Source organism: Pleurodeles waltl, chromosome 6 (assembly GCF_031143425.1).
Source record: "Pleurodeles waltl isolate 20211129_DDA chromosome 6, aPleWal1.hap1.20221129, whole genome shotgun sequence".
Taxonomy (NCBI): Eukaryota; Metazoa; Chordata; class Amphibia; order Caudata; family Salamandridae; genus Pleurodeles; species Pleurodeles waltl.
This window is the reverse complement of record NC_090445.1, coordinates 1325557334-1325575507: the sequence shown is the minus strand read 5'-3', so window position 1 is coordinate 1325575507 and position 18174 is coordinate 1325557334. Positions and strand designations below refer to the sequence as shown.

At 44.3% G+C, this 18174-nt stretch overlaps 1 protein-coding gene and 1 long non-coding RNA gene across 2 annotated transcripts in view; one reads left to right on the top strand and one right to left on the bottom strand.

The window, feature by feature from the left end:
* Window positions 1-18174, top strand: part of LOC138300829 (uncharacterized) — a 295919-nt gene that overhangs the window by 185259 nt on the left and 92486 nt on the right. The gene's annotated exons all lie outside the window — the stretch shown is intronic.
* CALY (calcyon neuron specific vesicular protein) overlaps window positions 1-18174 on the bottom strand; it is a 141319-nt gene that overhangs the window by 82220 nt on the left and 40925 nt on the right. Inside the window, exon 3 of the mRNA XM_069240632.1 lies at window positions 8204-8323. Within this exon, the coding sequence (XP_069096733.1) occupies window positions 8204-8323 (120 nt within the window). The remainder of the gene's footprint in view (window positions 1-8203; window positions 8324-18174) is intronic.

Here is an 18174-nt window from a genome sequence, read left to right as displayed (position 1 = left end):
AAGTGCAAGACTGCTTACATTTCCCTGCAAGGAGTTCGGCACTCAGTGATTCACTGAAGAAGAATTTACTGGTCTGAAGTAAGAGGCAAACTAGGGCTCACAATCTTAATGCTCACTTAACTGTTTTTTTTCTTAAACAGCACAGTCCTTGGCTCCAAGATGGTTATCCCTGACACTATATATAGGTTAGTTATGGATTATTAAAGGTTAACCTTCATACAAGACAGGAGGTATTGTCAAAAGTGACAATGTCTGTAAAATGGGTGCTACATGTGGCAAGATTTGTATATATATTTTTACATATGTTTAGGTATTATAACATAACATTTTGTTGTGTGTCATCATGATAACTGTCTGTTCATTCAGTGCATTCGAATGCATGATGACATTTTAGGGCTTACAGCTAAGGTCTTCATTAAAGCAGGCTTGTTAGCTCTCTGCAGGCTAACGAATTTAATATGTTCAACTGTTGCATGTTTTTCTGTTGCACACATTAATCGAAAGAATTGTCCCATTCTCCGTAACTTTTTAGTCTTCCTTGTCGCTAGGGATCTGATTGCAAGAGGAAGGGCCTGGTTCAGTTCTTTAGTGGAGGAACTAAAAAGATACAACACAGCTGTTTGACTGTGAATCCTAAATTGAGAAAAAACATTGTTTACTATTCTGAGTAGCAAGTGCAGGAGCCAAGTGGGAGGAGTCCCTCACCCTACAGGCCATAATGTGCAAAGATGGTTTGGCATTGGTGTAGGGTGGGGCGGATGAACCAGTCACTAGAGGGGATGTTGAAAGATATAATTCCCATTTAAGACATGCAAGCTTAAATGTATGCAGGGGTTATGCTTGACACAGCAAAGTGTTTTAAAATAATAATACTAAAATCAATCTGTAAATCAGCTAAATATAACAATCGGATGTACATTTAACTGGTTAGAGATGTATAATTAACAATGATTGAATTTTCTCCATTTTATTTGTGAGTTGCTTATAATTATGAGTATAATTATTTCTCATATCATTTGTAGAAATACATCATAAATATTAGTTTACAGTGAAATAACATTTGTGTGTGGATTTATTTGGGGTTCAGGGCAAGGCATTTTTATAGTAACCGCAGACTATTTGTCTCACTTCTGAGTCCACCCACTCTAATAGAGCATAAAACCTTACAGAATAAAAATTGCAGGCTAGAAAAGATTAAAAGAAAAAAGCATTTACATAACTACAGTGGCCCTCTGCATAATGGTGCATTGAATAAAAGCAGCAACTAAGAAGCAAATCTTCACAGTAGGAAATGTTTGCAAATAAGCCAAAGCATGTCTGAGGTACCATATATTAGCTTACGGTAAGATGTGTAAAAGGTAACGCTTACTTAAAACAGGGTTAAACCTGCAGACCATATCACACTCACCCATAGCGCGAAGCACCATGAGTTCTTGAGCCCAGTAAGAAAGTCTTGTCAAATGGCCCATAGGAAAAAGAGCTGCATAGCTGGCTCTGGGCACTGAAATGACGTGTGTTATGTTTGCGGCTTGGACGGGCTCATTTGGGAGGGGAATCCTCCCCCGTCCATGCCGCTATCACCCCTGCGTGGGGAGAGAGAAATGGAATGTCCCTGATGTGAGGGGCAGGGCAATAAAAGGGGACGGTGAGGTTTTCGCGACAGTCCAAGACCACCACCTGTGTGCCGTGCGTTTATTACTTTTGTACCAGTGTTTTCAGCGTCATTCCAACCGCGGGGAAACACAACAAACTGGCGATGAGGGTTGGTGGCCCCATCCTCTCTGAAGCGCTGTGCCGTGACTGGAGCGGCCACCTGATGATTTGAGCCGCTCGCCCGTCAGCGTTCACTTCAAGCACAGCAGGGTGCCGTTTTCACCTGTCGGCTGGAGGAGAAGTCTTCCCTGGGCGTTTTTCGTCTTACGGTGGACGGTGCTCAGCGGGCGTCTATTATAACGTGCTGGCCTGCCCCCATTTGGCCCCTTGTACCAATAGAAGGCCCATTTTCTCCCTTATGGGGCCTGCAATGTGCCTACCACGTGGTGGGTAGTGCCTAGAGCTGGTTTTCTGGCTGGAAGTGCTCCTGGTGGCTGAAGGGAGGCTCAGGCTGGGCTACTCATACCTGACCATGCCTCAACAGTGGTGAAGGAGGTCAATGACGGCTGCAACATTGGTGGTGGTATTCAAAGGACACTCTCTGCCCCAAAGGTCACCTCACCCACACTACTTACTCTGCTGGGACCCCTACAGTGGCCCCTGCACATTGCTGGCACGGCACAAGACCACCTTTCACAGGTGAGTGACTGTCAGGTGTGGCACTAATCACCAGGAAGTGTGTGACCGTTGCTGGTTGTACACAATGGCGTCCATACCAACACAGGAATCCTTCATAATCGATGGCCCGCCGTCAGCCCCGGCAGTGAAGTGGAAAGAATGGGTGGGGAGACTGGAGACTACTTTGCAGCTGTCGCTTTGGACAATGATCGACGTCGTCCCATGCTCCTACATCTGGGAGGGGCGGCCATACACGAGATCAGTAAGTCCATCACAGAAGAAGGAACCCCTTTCACGTACCAGACGCTGAAGAGTACTCACAGCCCATTTTGAGCCATTAGCCAACCCAGACTATGAAAGGTTCCTTTTACGTCAGGCTCAACAACTCCCGGAGGAATCAGTAGACACGTTCTACGCGGGATTGCGGGAACTGACAAGTACCTGCACCCTACCAGATGCCACGGATGAAATTCGGGCCCAGTTCATACAAGGCTGTCACTCTGTCAAACTTTGGGAGAACATTTTACAAGTCCCGGGGATGTCAAAGGCCAACATGCTCACGCTGGGGAGAGCCAAGGAGCTATCAAAGGCTTGGGCAGCGCACATGGAGGCTGCCCTGCAAAAAACAATCAAGACAGAACAAGTGAATGTGGTCACCATGGCCTCAGTGGATCGAAAGGAGTCACAAGCAAAGTCCGGTGCAACGTCACGAGCATGCTACATGTGCGGAGGGCCCTACCCCCATCAAGGACAGTGCCCGGCCCAAGGGAAGAGATTTACAAATTGCAGCAGACTAAACCATTTTGCCAAGGTATGCCGGTCAGCTCTCTCCAAAAAGACAAATCAGCACAAGACAGTGCAGGCAGCACAAATACATACCTCTGACGAAATTGAGGGGGACATGGATGACAATGAGTCAGAAGGTGTCATACATGCCATGCAACCCAGAGGCAGTCTTAAGAAACAAATACTCAAATGCAGCATAATGGTGGGAGGCAAGCCAGTGACACCGCTGATAGACACGGGAGCCTCCATTAATATCATGGCTCTTCGGGTGCTGAAGAATCTGCAACTGAAACCGACACTCCGCCCCACGGCCACCAAAGTATTTGCATTTGGGTCATCCAGTCCGCTTCCTCTAGCGGGAGTGTTCATGACGGACATCCAGCATGACGATCAAACGGTCTGGACCAATATCTATGTCACCAAGGATGGGTCCGCATGCTGGTGAGTTTCCGAACAGCTGAACAGTTGGGACTGGTGTCATTTGCATTCAGTGTCCATCGAGAAAACATTGAAAGTTTGATAGGGGAATATGCTGAGCTATTCGATGGGATAGGATGTCTGAAGGGAAGATCGATACGTATTCATATTGACAAATTTATCCAGCCTGTGGCCCTGAAACACCGCCGGGTCGCTTTCCATCTGTGTCCCAAAGTGGAGGAGGAGTTCCGCAAACTGGAGACCGCAGGTATAACTGAGAAGGTGGAGGGACCCACCCCGTGGGTCTCACCAATCGTGGTCACCCGAAAACTCAAACAGCCTGGAGAAGTGAGAATCTGTGTGGACATGAGGCTCCCCAATGCAGCAATCCGGCGCAAATGTCACCTAATACCAACCACTGATGACATTGTGGCTGAAGTGAGTGGGTTCAGGTGGTTCTTAAAGATGCATCTGAGTGCAGGCTACCACCAACTCATGCCTGACCCGGAGTCCCGAGCAATCACCACATTCTCGACCCACGTGGGACTCAGGAGGTACACCGCCTCAGTTTTGGAATCTCCAGTGCTACAGAAGTCTTTCAGGATACCATCAGAGGCATGCTAGTGGGTCTGGAGGGTGTCCAACGCCAGTGATAACATATTAGTACATGCCCCCACCCTGGAAGAACATCTTGATAGACTGCGAGCCACATTCAAGAATCTCCAAGAGCACGGCCTCACACTGCACAGAGAAAAGTGTGAGTTTCTTTGAAATCACATTGCCTTTTTTGGATACCATTTTTTCTGACAGAGGGGTAATGCCAGGCCTGGAGAAGGTGCGTGACATTCAAACAGCGCCAGCCCCCACATCAGTCACAGGTGTTCGCAGTTTTCTTGGTTTGGTCACGTACTGTGGCCGATTTATCCAAAATCTGGCATCCATCACGGCTCCTCTCCGCGAACTGACGAAGACCAACACCCCCTGGGAGTGGGGACCTGCACAGGAAGATGCTTTCTGCGCCACCAAGCAGGCATTGTCAGCTCAGACCACGCTCAGGTACTTTGATCCAGCCAAAGAATCAGAACTAGCGGTCGATGCAAGCCTGGTGGGACTGGGAGCCAGTCTATCACAACGTGGTGAGCAAGGTGAGTGGACACCGGTGGCCTATGCTGGCCGAGCCCTAACGGAGACTGAACAAAGATACTCCCACATCGAAAAGGAGGCCATCGCCGTTCACTGGGGCTGTCGTCACTTCCACCTCTACCTATACGGCCAGCCATTCACAGTGGTGACAGACCACAAACCCCTGGTCCCACTTTTCAACAGGTCCACATCCAGTGGATAGAGGATCCCAGGATAGAGAAGTGGATCCTCCAATTACAGGACTATCAATTCACTGTAATCTATCATCCAGGGTTTCAAAATCTGGCAGATTACTTGTCGAGACATGCCAGGCCGGTGTCCGCACAAGAGGAGGATGAGGCTGAAGCCGTGGAAGAATATGTTTGGCTGGTGGTCGAGCGCTCCAGACAGTTGCCAGTGTCCGTGCAGGAATTCATGGAGGCCGCCCATGACAATGAGTGCATTCAACTGGCCATAAGGGCTGTTCACACTGGGAGGTGGCATGAAATGATACACAACCTAGCTAGACGAATGGAAGAGGCAGGACACACTTTGGCTGCCCCGCATCAGGTACAGCACGAGCTGTCGGTGTCACCTGATGGGTGTCTGCTCCATGGACTGAGATTGGTGGTGCCCCAATCCCTGCAATCCTGCATAGTGGAATTGGCCCATGCTGCTCATCAAGGAGTAGTTAAAACAAAAGCCCTACTTCGGTGTAAAGTATGGTTCCCCGGATTGGATCACCACATTGAGAGAGTGGTGCGCATGTGTCACACCTGCCAGGTAGTTTGTCCATCAGAGCCTCCTGCCCTGATAATCACAGAGCCAATTCTATCCAAACCATGGAAGTGGGCCAGTGCTGACCTAGGGAGCTTACCTGGCGGCCGTCACATGTTGGTGATCATTGACGATTTTTCCAAATATCCTGAAGTGGAAATACTGGACACAACCACGGCTGGACAAGTCATCCCTTGGTCTTATTCATGAGCTACGAACGGACAATGGTCCACCCTTCTCTAGTCAGGAGTTCGCAGACTACCCTGTGAGGCAGGGGGTTGTCCACAGAAAGATTATGCCTTGCTGGCCGCAGGCTAATGGTGAAGCTGAGCGCTTCATTCGGACCTTGAATAAAGTACTGAGAATAGCAGTGGCCAATGCCCACAATCCTGACTGTGCTTTATACGCGTTCCTGATGGAATACAGACTCACCGCGCATACTACCACCACGATAGCACCTAGTGCGCTGTGCATGAACAGACCAGTAGGAGACAGCATTCCGCTGTGTGAGGTACCCACAACTCTGCAGGAGCAGGCCAGTGAAAGACTGCACCAACGCAAGGCTGTCAATGACCGAGTGTCATGGAGGAGGCGAGCGAAATCAGCACCTCTGCATGTGGACGACCAGGTATTGGTTCGAAACAGACATCCCGGGGGTAAGTTCAGACTCCCGTTTGAGATGACGCCATGGACTGTGGTGAGGCTAAAAGGCACCCTGGTCACTACTTAGAAGGGTCACGAATCGGTGACATGAAATATATTGTGCTTCAAACGATATCGAACTGACATTGACCCTACTGCTACTGACTTTTTGCTACCACCCACTGACACCTCGGAGCAGGATGTCCATACACCTCGCGGAAGTTGTGTAGAAACTCAAGAGGGTCCTCACGGAACTACACCGGAAATGACGTGAGGGTGATGGTCTGGCCGAAACATTGGAGCCTGGTACTGTGCCAAAGTGTGTGGTGAGTACACCGCCCGGGGTGGGTCCGAGAGATACCATCTCCGTCCCAGGCCGTTGATGAGATGGTGGGCAGAGATGCCCAGGAAGTGGTGGTGTGATGTGCTGGACTTTGAGTTAAGATTCCCATTTCAGTGATGTCAAACGTGTTGGGTATTCACATTTGTTTTGTTTTATTTGGGGTAAAGGAGGAATGTTATGTTTGCACCATGGACGTGCTCATTTGGGAGGGGGATCCTCCCCCGTCCTTGCCGCTAACTCCCCTGCGTGGGGAGATAGAAATGGAATGCCCCTGACTTAAGGTGCAGGGCAATAAAAGGGGACAGCAAGGTTTTTGTACCAGTCCAAGACCACCACCTGTGTGCTGTGCGTTTATTACTTTTGTACCAGTGTTTCCCGCGTAATCCCAACCACGGAGAAACACAACAATGTGGACAGGCACAGGCGGCTTTGACTACCAAAATAGTTAGCGTGCATTTTGAAAGCAAATGAGCTAAAAATGGATGATACTACACAATGAAGCTTAAATAGCTTAGATGTGCACATGTACTAGGCCCACAATGCCAAGATTTGTAGGTTTCTACTCTTATACAACACATGGCTAGTTAGCGGAATACATCTCCACGGAAATCACAGTGAGTGAGTATACATTCTTCAGTTAAATGTGTTATTATACTAGTTGCTGCTTGATTTTTTTATAATTAAAAAAATAAATATAGATAAATGCCAGTAAGGTGAGAATGAAGAAACAGCACTGATGAAAAGGTTAAAAAAAATCATAGCACTGGAAGCCCTTCATATTGCCCCACAACACTGCTTTGACACTGCTTTGACTGAGACAGCCTTTCAGTATCTTTAATTGCTTGGTTGTCAAGCAGTAACAAGTTATTCTGTTGCTAAGGAAACATGGTACTCTGATCCTTGCCTTCATTTCCTTACAGCCACCTTATTTATTTCATCATAAGTGTAATTTACCATCTTAATGCATTTTAGTTATCTTACATTTGTATGTATATAAATACATCCTTACAATGTAACTATATTTTGCACTGAAATGCATGTTATTAACCCCCCTAAGGGCATACCACCCCTATTATTCTGTATACTCTCCCAGTCCGATGGTGATATATCAAACCAGCACCGGCACGTCCATACGGGCTAAGAGGCCAAGACCCCAACCTTTTTGCTGACATGAAGAGTAACTGTCAGGCTGATCAAAAGTCAACCTGACAGATACTCTTCTGGTTCAGGTCAGGCAGCCAGGAATTTAACCCTGTGCTAAATGCGTAAACTCCTGACTGCCTGAGCTGAACTTTGCTGGGCTGAAGAAGTCACAGCCTTGTGGGCATGACCTCTTCAGCCTACCAAGGGTTCCTCGAGGCCCTCTCACTCATGACGAAGGGGAACGCCATTGATTGCTTCGGACCTAGGCGCTTCAGTTTCAAGCCCTGAAGCGCCCGGGGTTGAGTGTCAATCAGTGACACCTTGTCACAGAGTGGGGTAGGATAAGCAGTCTCGCTGATCCCATCCCACTCTGTGACAAGTTGGAACTGCTGCCATACCTCATTGGCTGACCTTAGGCCAGCTAATGTGGGACGGCAGCAGTCCCAACCCTCCTGGGACCTCCAAGGCTTCCCTGTCAGAGCTGCTGAGATAAGTTTTGTTTTTTAGTTTGGTGCATGTATATATGTGTATTTGTTAGTGAGGGTTGTGAATGGGTGTGTGAGTGCGTGTGTGAATGAATGGGTGTGAATGAGGTGTATGTGTAACCTACCCAGCTCTTAAAGTTACCAGCCGCCACTGATTCACACAACAAGGACACTCGTCGGTGGTGTTGTTTGAGCTCTTCAATGTGATTAGCATTACCTTGACTTTCTCAGACACCTCATCATACAGGTTGATGTTGAGCCTTTTAATGCCAGGCACTTGAAGGCGCCTCTTCTTCTTCTGCTGCAGCTGGTATTCTGTCCTGGTCTTTACAATCACCTGTAGGGCGAACAGTTTCGGTTAGTGTTGCTTAGTTCTCACAAAGCAGATACAGTGTTGAACTCTCTCAGAGACAGAATCTAGAAGACAGAATTGTGACTGTAAACAGTGTAAAGAAACATCTCTTTTCCAGATAAGAGATTAGCATAAAAATGTATAACCATACTCCCAGGAAAAATTATTTCATGAGAAGGAAGTAGGGAGGCACAATCCCCACCCGCCTCTTTTAAAATCGAAAAACATCTGCTTATTTCTGCTTGCATAGCTGTAGAAAACAGAACCACTGAAATCCTCTCTGTACTAGAGCTCCTCTGGAAAATATAACCCTAAATTCAGTTGTTTTAGGGTTGAAAAAGCACTAGTCAAATATTCACACAACATGCGGGCCTCAGAACTATTCCTAAACATTCCTACATCATGGTTCAGGTAAACTGATCTTAGCTGTGTGACGCAATTGATCTAAATCATCCCTACGGCGTCTTCAGGTCCTCGCTTGACTTCAGGGGAAGCTTCCATAATACCCTGTTTCCTCTGGGATGCCGTGTCATACTACATGGTCTATCTGGACTAGGCTACAGACTGTGCACGAAAGATCATATGCTGTGTTAGCAGCCAGCACTCTTCAGTAGATACTGCAGTAACAAAACTGCTGCCGTGGGAATGATAGGGGGATTAGCCGGGTGGGCATTGAAGGAGAGGGTGGAAGGGGAAGGTCTTTGACAAATTGTATGAGGCTCAGGCTATTGAATGTTGGTAATTAGCCAAGTGTGACTTGTCAGGGTTAATGTGTGTTAAATGTATGTTAAAAAGAACAGTAATTTGTAAACAGTCTCTAGGAGGGAGAAAAGAGCTGAGAAGACATTAGCTGGCTCCGTCTTCTCTCACCAGCAGATGCTGCCTCCACTCCTGGCAACCATGGACTAGTCATCAAAGCAGACCTAACACACATTAAGAAAGCAGTTGGGGCAGATTTACTGGGCCACACTGAACTCTCTCGCAGGCTTGGTGGGGAAATGAGTTAATATCCTCAGTGAAGATCAATGGTGTATGTGGCTTCAACAGAAGCACACACATAAAGCTACCCCTGTCCCAAAAAAGCGATAAAGCCCCATGTAAAGATCAGGGGAGTCACAGACTAGGCTAAGAAAAGTTATAATAGAGGGGAAAGGCTAGAACTAGGATGAGCCCGGCATTTCAAATGTGACCAGTCAGATATAGGGTGCCAAAGTCAGAAGTTAACACTTTAAGAGGGTTAATAGAAGGAAATCCAGAGCATCTTTGGGAATGGCATCTGCATTTGGAACAACATGCTTAAAGAGTCAGCAGGAGATAAAGGTGGTGTAGGGAGGAGCACATGTCGACTTGTCACATACCAATGGGCAAGAGCCAAGTGAAAGGTAACCTGGGCCACCAGAGACAGATTTTCTTTGTAGGCCCAAGTGCATAGCAGAACTTCACCTGGTGCTCTGTCCCATCATCAAGGAGAAGGGGTGAGCTGAAGTCTGCTGGCTTGTCACGTAAAAGCATGTCTTCGCTGATGCATTCTGGAGATAGAGCCAAGTGGGTGTGAGGATGGCAGTAGACATCAAGGATGGAATAGACAAGATGAGGAAGCCTGGAAGTGAATAGGGTGGTGAAGAAGGGACAACGTTGAGAATGCACTGTTATGATGCACAGGAGCCAGGCATCATCACAGCAGAATAATCATAGGGGCACATATGGTGAAAGGGCTAGATGAAGGGAAGCGTGAAAGAGGGAACAAAGGACTCCTCTATGTGGGGTGCCAGGAAAGTGGTGATGAGTTGATCAAAAGGTGGAAGAGGTCATAAAGTCTGGAGCAGGCTTCTGCTAAGCAAAGCTGAGAAAAGTGCCAGTTTTTAAGTTTTGAGTATGACTAGGCCACATGTGGACATTACTGGGAAAAAATGGCTGAATGGAAAGAAAGGATATGGGTTGAACGGGGGAGAATAAAACTGTGTGGACAGAGGTGGACAGTTAGGGAGGCAGCACTGAAGTGAAAGAAAGTGGGAAGGAGGGTGTAGGCATAGTTCAATTCAGGGTCAAACGACACTTTCAGACAGACAAGGAGAAATAGACTGAGACACACTGGTGGCCCCTGCAGGGCAGCATCTGCAGCATGTGCTGCACCTGTTCAAGGCAGGAAATCACATATCACACCAACATCTAGGCCAAGGACGGGTTCTGGAAAAATGGTGTCAGTACATTGTGTTTCCTTTCTCAGTGTCTATTCAGATGTGCTCAGCAGTTGCTGCCTACACCGTTCTTTTGAGCTTGCTAGTTTGTTTTCGAAAGGAGTGTTGGCGCTAGCCTCTTAGATGTAAAATGCTTTTTGAGCATTTGAAAGGCTATTTCTGCCATCTCACTCACTGGGCTGTTCAACCCTTGATTGCTACAACAAAAAAGGAAGAAGGACTGCATCTATATTTTATTATGCATTTCACAATTCTACCACATGGCGCAGTGACATATGATACCATTAACTATTCCTGGTTTATCAGCAAACAGCATGCTATATTGTGGAGAATGTGGTTTTTAAATTTTAAGAATGCCTTTATGTGCTCGAAACCTAAACATGCAAAGTGATTCTGGCTAAAATGACAGAATTGGCTGAAAGTGTCAAACATGACATGGAGCCACCTTCAGTTCTGTTCTAACATTTTACCAAAATGTCTAATCAAATAAAAAAAAAAAATATTTCTCAAGTAAAACAAAAACGTGTCCCTCTATATTTTGTGAGAGTTCACTCTTTCATTCGCATCATGCATTAGTACCAAAATTGGCAATATGAAATGTTTCGTCTTGTGGGCAGCAGCAGTGCAACCTTACCCAACACAAACAATAAGTAAACAACAGGAGGCAGTACCCAGAAAAAGAAGCCATAGTTCTCTTGTGCATACAGAATTAGTACAATACAAGTAGCTAAGACAAACAAGAAAATTAGAGGAGTCAAAGGACTGTTTTAATGTCTTGTAAACAGACATAAACATACAAGAATTACAACATTATGGGAAGAAAGAGCCAAACTTCTTATGGAATTACCATTTATTCTTGTGCTCACATTGGATGTTGAACTCTCACCTGCCTAGTGTGGTTTGCTTCAATAGGTTCCACATCTAGCAATTAGAAGCTTCTCATGTTACTGCTGCTCACTGACTGTACAGTTTCCTAATTATGAGTTCCCTATTGTGGGTGAGCTAATTTCCTTCATGCAAGTTCATTCACAATATCCTGTATTTTATCATAATATGGAGCAACAGTAGTCTTAACATCCCTTTTCCTTGGAACAGGTGCATCTTGGGCATTAACAGTACAAGCTCCCCTCCTTCAGAGGGCAGGATGAGCTATGACAGTAGCAGTGCAAGCTTTACCAGTCACAGAACAAGTACAACATGGGCTGCAGAAATGGCTTTCCCCTTCATAGGACATGTACAAATAAGGCAAGAGCTTTGCAAACTTTGCTTCCTCTCAGAACAGGTAGAAAATGGCATTAGTAAAGCAAGCTTCCCTCTCCTACAGAGGCAGAAAGTGCAGTAGTTCATTCCACACAGAACAGACTTAGCAGGACAGACTATTATAGATGCCAAACCGCAGTTAACAGATACAGTTAAGGCACAAGTGACATGTAGGTGAGACAGGTCTCTCAAGCAGGAACTTAACTCGTAGTGGAATGTATATTAAGTAGATGAGTAAGTGAATATGTGAGCTCCGGCATCATTCTCACTTAGATGAAATTCTATGTCAGCATCCTGAAATTCCTGCTACTCTCACTTTGAGACCTGCTATCACTGCTATCACTGCTGTAACTTCTGTTGTCATATCTTCCAGTACTGCTGCGGTCACGTCCTGTTAAATGACATGCACATTTGAAAATTAACCTTAGATAGCAAAGACTGGGATCTTGCTATACTAATACATATACCTTCCCTACTCATAGTTTAAAAGTTTAAAAGAGGATTGGGGAAACAGATGTGCCAGGTATGGTCAATGAAATGCAAAATGAAAAGAATCAATAAGAAACACACCTACCTCTATGCTCCTCTTTTGCTTTCCTTCCCATTGCATCTACTGTTGTTATATTCCATTTCTCATTATTAGATATACCCCCTTTTTCTCTCTCAATCTATCAAATCTGTGCTTCTTCTCTCTCCCTTCCTCCATTTTCTCCCGTCGCTCTTTCTCTTTAGCTCCCTCTCTCAAGTTTGTCTCTTCTGCTTGTGTTTATCTTACTTCTCAGACTCTTTTCATTTTCCTTTTGTTTCAACTTCGATTTATAACTCTATTCAGCAAGTAAATGCAATAAAAGATATAACAATACAAATATATTCCTATACACATGTTAATAATAAATTACTACAAAATATAAAAGCGCTTTAAACAGACAGTTCATTATTCATCTTACACGAAAAACAATATATTTAAAACACTGCCTCAAAAAGAAGGAAAAGAAACTCATTCAGGAATATCTTTTCCTAATACTAAGTGTACCTTTAATGAATTTAAGGACAGCACAACCCATTTGTACCGGATCTAACTGTTGTAGGGATTGAAAACCCAGTTTATAGGATCTAAAATTCTAAGGCTGTAAAAGAGGTACTAAAAACCGGAATAGTACAGTTTTATGAAGGGAACTAAAAGCATAAAATGAACAGTAGAATGAGCTTAAGAATTGTTGCAGGGGTCATTAAGTACGCTGTAAGTCAAAACTAGGGGACAGAGTGAGAAAGATTCTGCTTTTTGGAGATGTTTTGAAGCAAAGCCAATTATTCTTTCTTGGCCATCTTTTACTCGTGCTTACACAGCTCCTATTCTCACATTACTAGCACCTGTGGTTATGTACGTTTGCCATCACATCAAAATGATCCTGTGTGGGATCTTGAAGAATACCCTCCTTTATACTGTTAGAGGCCATGTCACACTTCTTATCCCATTCAAAATTGACTCCTTTTTTCATTAACAGTCTTGAACGTTCCACAGTGTCTGTGTATTTTACCACAAACAATATTCTGCTAATCCTAAAAAGGTTTTTAATCAGTCTGTATTTCTAGGTGCAGGTGCCTTCTCCACAGCCATGACAATGCTCCTTTTTTGGTTTTATTCCTTACTCAGAAATTTCATGTCTTAAATAAGTGACTTGCCTCAATTGACATTTCTCTTTTTTTATTGTTAGCCCATGCTTTTTGAGATGTTCCATTACTTTGTCCATCAATTTGTCGTGTTCTGTCACGTTCTTACCCACAATCAAGATATCGTCTTGAAAACATAGAAGCTCTTTGAGTCTTTGAAATATGAGTTGCATCATCCTTTAGAACGCCGTAGAGGCCGATGCTAATCGAAAAAGCATTCTACAATAGCTAAAGGCTTCCAGCGGTGTGAGAAAATGCCATTCCTCCACCCATAGCTGTGAGCATTTCTGAAATATTGGGCAAAGGCTGCCTATCCCCCATATGCTCCTGTTCAGATTGCATAAATCAACATATAATCACATTTTGTCCCACTTCTTTAGAGCCAGAAGTATAGGTGCCAGCCACTCAGAACACTCAATAGGCTCTATGAGGCCTTGCTCCGGTAATTTATTTAGTTCATTCTGTAGAGGCTCCCACATTAAATGAGGAACATTGCTCACTATGTGCACCACTGGAGTAGCATTCTTCTTTAGAATTATTCTGTGCAAAAAACCTTTAAGTTATCCCAAGTTGTCGGTAAATACTTTAGTATATCTTCTCATTAAAGTCTCTTTGTAGTCCCTAGGTTATTTCCAGTTTGTTCCATGTTTTGTACTTCAACAGTCATAACTGCCACAGTTTCTACATGTGACATTCCGTGCCATGCATTTGGCACTAGGTGGAATGTGAGCAAGGGCACCACAACAGTAACACTTAATCATTATAGCACTCATTCCTTGTGGTACAGATTGGTTTTGTGCTTTTTTTATCAGGTTTGTCCTGCAACTGACTACTAGATTCCATTTTTGATTTTGTAATTTCTTCTATTGGTATGTGTACTTCCAATACCTTAGTAGTACATTGGTCCTTTAGTGATTCACTGTCACTACTCTTATCCATCCCTTTTATCTGTTGTTGCATGTGTTCTAAACCCTTGGCAATCTCTATTGCCTCCACTAACTTGGGATCTTTTATTAATAATTTATCTTTCAATCTTTTATTATTTGTGCATCTCACTATTAAGTCTCATATGGGAGAACTAGTTACGTTCTCAAATCGACACGTTCATGATAAACCCCTTAAAGCCGCCATATAGGATGTAATGTCTTCACTTACTCCTTGCACACAGGGAAAAAAACTTGTGTCGCTCTAGTACAATGTTTATTTTAGTCACAAAACGTACATCCAACATCTGTAAAGTCATTTTATAAACATTATTAGGCTGACCATCTACGATGTCCAAAGACATCTCAGGAAGATCCTCATATAATCGTCATCCCTCAACACCCAGATGATGGAGTAAAATCGCTTGTCTCTGTACAGAACCATACTTCTCTGATTCCATTGCTAATATGTAAGTGAGAAACAATTTCTTCCATTATTTCCATGGTATTGACGGTTCACCAAGAGTAGGAAGCAATGTTGGTGGTGAAGCTAAATGTTGGTCAGCCATCACAAGATTAATACCTTTTCATGTAATTTAATATATTTTGTGTAGATAGTAGAATAACCCCATTAATACTCAATTGTTATGATAATCCTACCCTGCAAGGTTATTATAATGGTTAGTAAAATAAAAAAAATATACATAATTAATCACAATAAGTAACTACCATAACAATCTAACAAAATAAACTACCATAACATGTTAAAATAACAAAACAACGTAGTTTCTTTGTGTAGTTGTCTTGTAGATTTCCTTGACATAAGTTTTGTTAGTGTGTCCTTGATTTCTTACATAGGTAGTCAGAGAGACGGTTCTTGTTAAATCTTCTTCTTGTACTTGTCTTGTAGATATCCTTGATATAAGTTTTGTTACTGCGTCCTTTATTTCTTATGTAGGTAGTTTCCTGTTTTCCTGTTCTTCTGTAGGGAGACTCTGAGTTCCTAAGGTACTTTCTTTTAAATAGAAACAAGGTGTTGTCTGCTCTTCAGTCATAGAGTTTCTCATTGTCTCTGCTGGTGAGTCATAGAGATGGCTCTTGTAAAAGGTTTCACAATTATGGAATGCAAAACATGGGAACCAAAGGAGAGTGAAAATGTTTCTCACTCGGAAAGGTACTACGTCATAAAGGGCTAATCTTTGCTGCTCTTGTTTGTGAGGCTCGTGAACTGACGTACTTCACATGCGTGTGGTGTGCTTTACATCACATGGAAATGGTTCAGAGAGGCGCGCACCGTATTTTGTTTCAAATGGCATTCAGCTTGTCACGTGCTGAATAGTACAACGTTTTTGCAGCAATCAGTCAGTGTGCATGATAGCTTTTAATAGATACCAACTTTTTAACTACAATAATTTGAAGAGTAATTTAAAAAATCCAATCAGATGCTTATGCTAATAATTTGTTTGAAGTCTTGTATGCATCATAGACACACAGAACACACTGGCTCAGCAAACAGTTTGACGCTTTCCAGGGGAAATTGACAGATGCTGATTATATAATGATTCTGACTGCGTGTTACTGCTGATTATCTGCTTGTTTTGTCATTTCACATAAGTCGATCACTATCTCCCTGTTCAATGTGGCCTAGCACTCAGACCACACAGCAATTTTATTACAGCAGGCTTTGATGTTCACACCTTAATTAGTTCCTGCTCCTACGCTCAGAACTTGCAGCAGCTTCATGTGAGTCATGCGTTATCTTCCTGTACGATGCAGCCTTTTCTACACTTAGAACCCACATAAATTTAATTACAGCAAACTTTGGTGTTCACACGTTAATTTGATTGGATTCATTCACACACAGTAATTATTCTCATAGCAGCCATTTATCGTTGCCTTTTGCTTACTGTCTTCTATCCAGGGGTGGAGGCACTCCCATGTCTGTCCCAACCTGCTCACCAGTTAAGTAGAGATCCACTACTCGGTAATTAGTAATAACTTCAAATGTATTCTTCATCGAGTTACCTCCAGCTCTCCCTCTCCAGTTCCATTTTTTCCAACTGCCCCTTTATTGTAAAGATACATTCCACAGCCCTTGCTCCCACATTCTATATTACTGGATAACATTCCATCAACTCTCCAATTTTCCTTACAAATGTCCACTTGGGTCCGATCTGGGCCTGGGACTTTGCCACTTTTTGCCCTTCCTAATGGCAAGACCTACATCCTTCGGCCCAATGGTGAGGCTAAACTCAGACACCATCTCCCTATCAGACCATGTCAAATCCCGGGATCTTGCTCTATATGGGCCTCACACGGACTACAAAACTTGGGAAAATAGAGCAACTCAAGTTTAGGCTAAAGTGAAGCAGGCAATATTAGATGTGGGAACTAGACTAAACAAGGGTTGATTAAGTATTTCCCAAAAATGTTTGGGGTCCTTTAGCTCCACTGCTTTGAAAGGGTCTGCCCAGGCTGATTCTTAAAGTTCAACTTTCCTATCCCTGAGCGTGGCTTTAGAAAACAATTGAGCAGATTTAATATTCTACTGAGTTTAGGGCCAACTTCAAAGTCCTACAGGCTCCTGAACAGACAATGAAACCATTGTTGAATGGGGGAGCATAGGGCTTGCTAAATTAGTGATGAGGAGACTACATGGCATATTTTAGCAAAGCTGTCTATTATCATACTTGGGACTCTTTTTTATTGCATCCGTGATGCCTTGCTAGAATGGAAATGGATCCCAATTGTCTGTTACATTACACTATGAAGGAGCTGAGGAGAGTGGGCTGGTCGTGGAGAATGGGTCCACTAATTGGGACCTGTAGGCAGCCCTGTATGATTTCAAGGTGAAACGCTGGTATAGGACACCCCCTGAAGACCACGGGGGTGATGACTCTGCAGAAAAGGACTACGTTGCAGCTCAAGGGCTCGAGAAAGGAGAGCCCATTTCATTCCTGGACCCAAATCCACCGGACCAAGGGGGGTGATGGCCCTGAGAAGGATGAGAATGAGTAGGAAAATGACTTGCAAAGGCTCTGGAGGAGAGGGGAGAGCCTACAGAAATGGAATCCCCTGCTGGATTCAATGCAAGAAGTGTCTCCTCCCACACCCTATCTCCTTGAAGGACAGACAGGCTGGGATCTGAGGCTGCAGCTGGCCCAACTGGTTGCAGAGGAGAAAACAGCTGAGGAAGATATTGTTGGCTCATAAACCGAGTCTTAAAGAGCTGGACTTGAAGGTCAAAAAGCTGTTAGAGTCCAGTAGGAATTGTTGCAGTGAAAATACAACGACCAGTGCTGATGGAAGGATCCACATACCCATGGACTTGTTACCTAACTTTGAGGTGTGGGATGACATAGAAAGGGGGTTTGAGAAATATGAAGTTGCACTAGAGGTGCAAAGGATCCCTGAGAAGGACTGGGGAGCTGGACTCTCGGGACATATACCTAGTTATGGGAGGGAGATACTAACTGTCCTAGAAGAGAGTGACAGAATGAGTTATCACACCATGGGGAAGTCCCTTGTCAAGAAATATGGATTCACCCCCGAAGAGTACAGGCTGAGGTTCAGGGATAGTCACAGACTGTCTCACCAGTCCTGGAGGGATTTTGTGGGTTACTTGTGTAAGGCACTGGATGATTGGGTAAAGGGTAGTGAGGTGAACATTTTTCAAGTGCTGTACAATTTAGTTGCAACAGAGCACATGTTCAGTCATTGTTTTCCAGAGCTATGCCAACACATGTTTGATTGCAAGTTCACTGACCCTCTGGATCAGTACTAG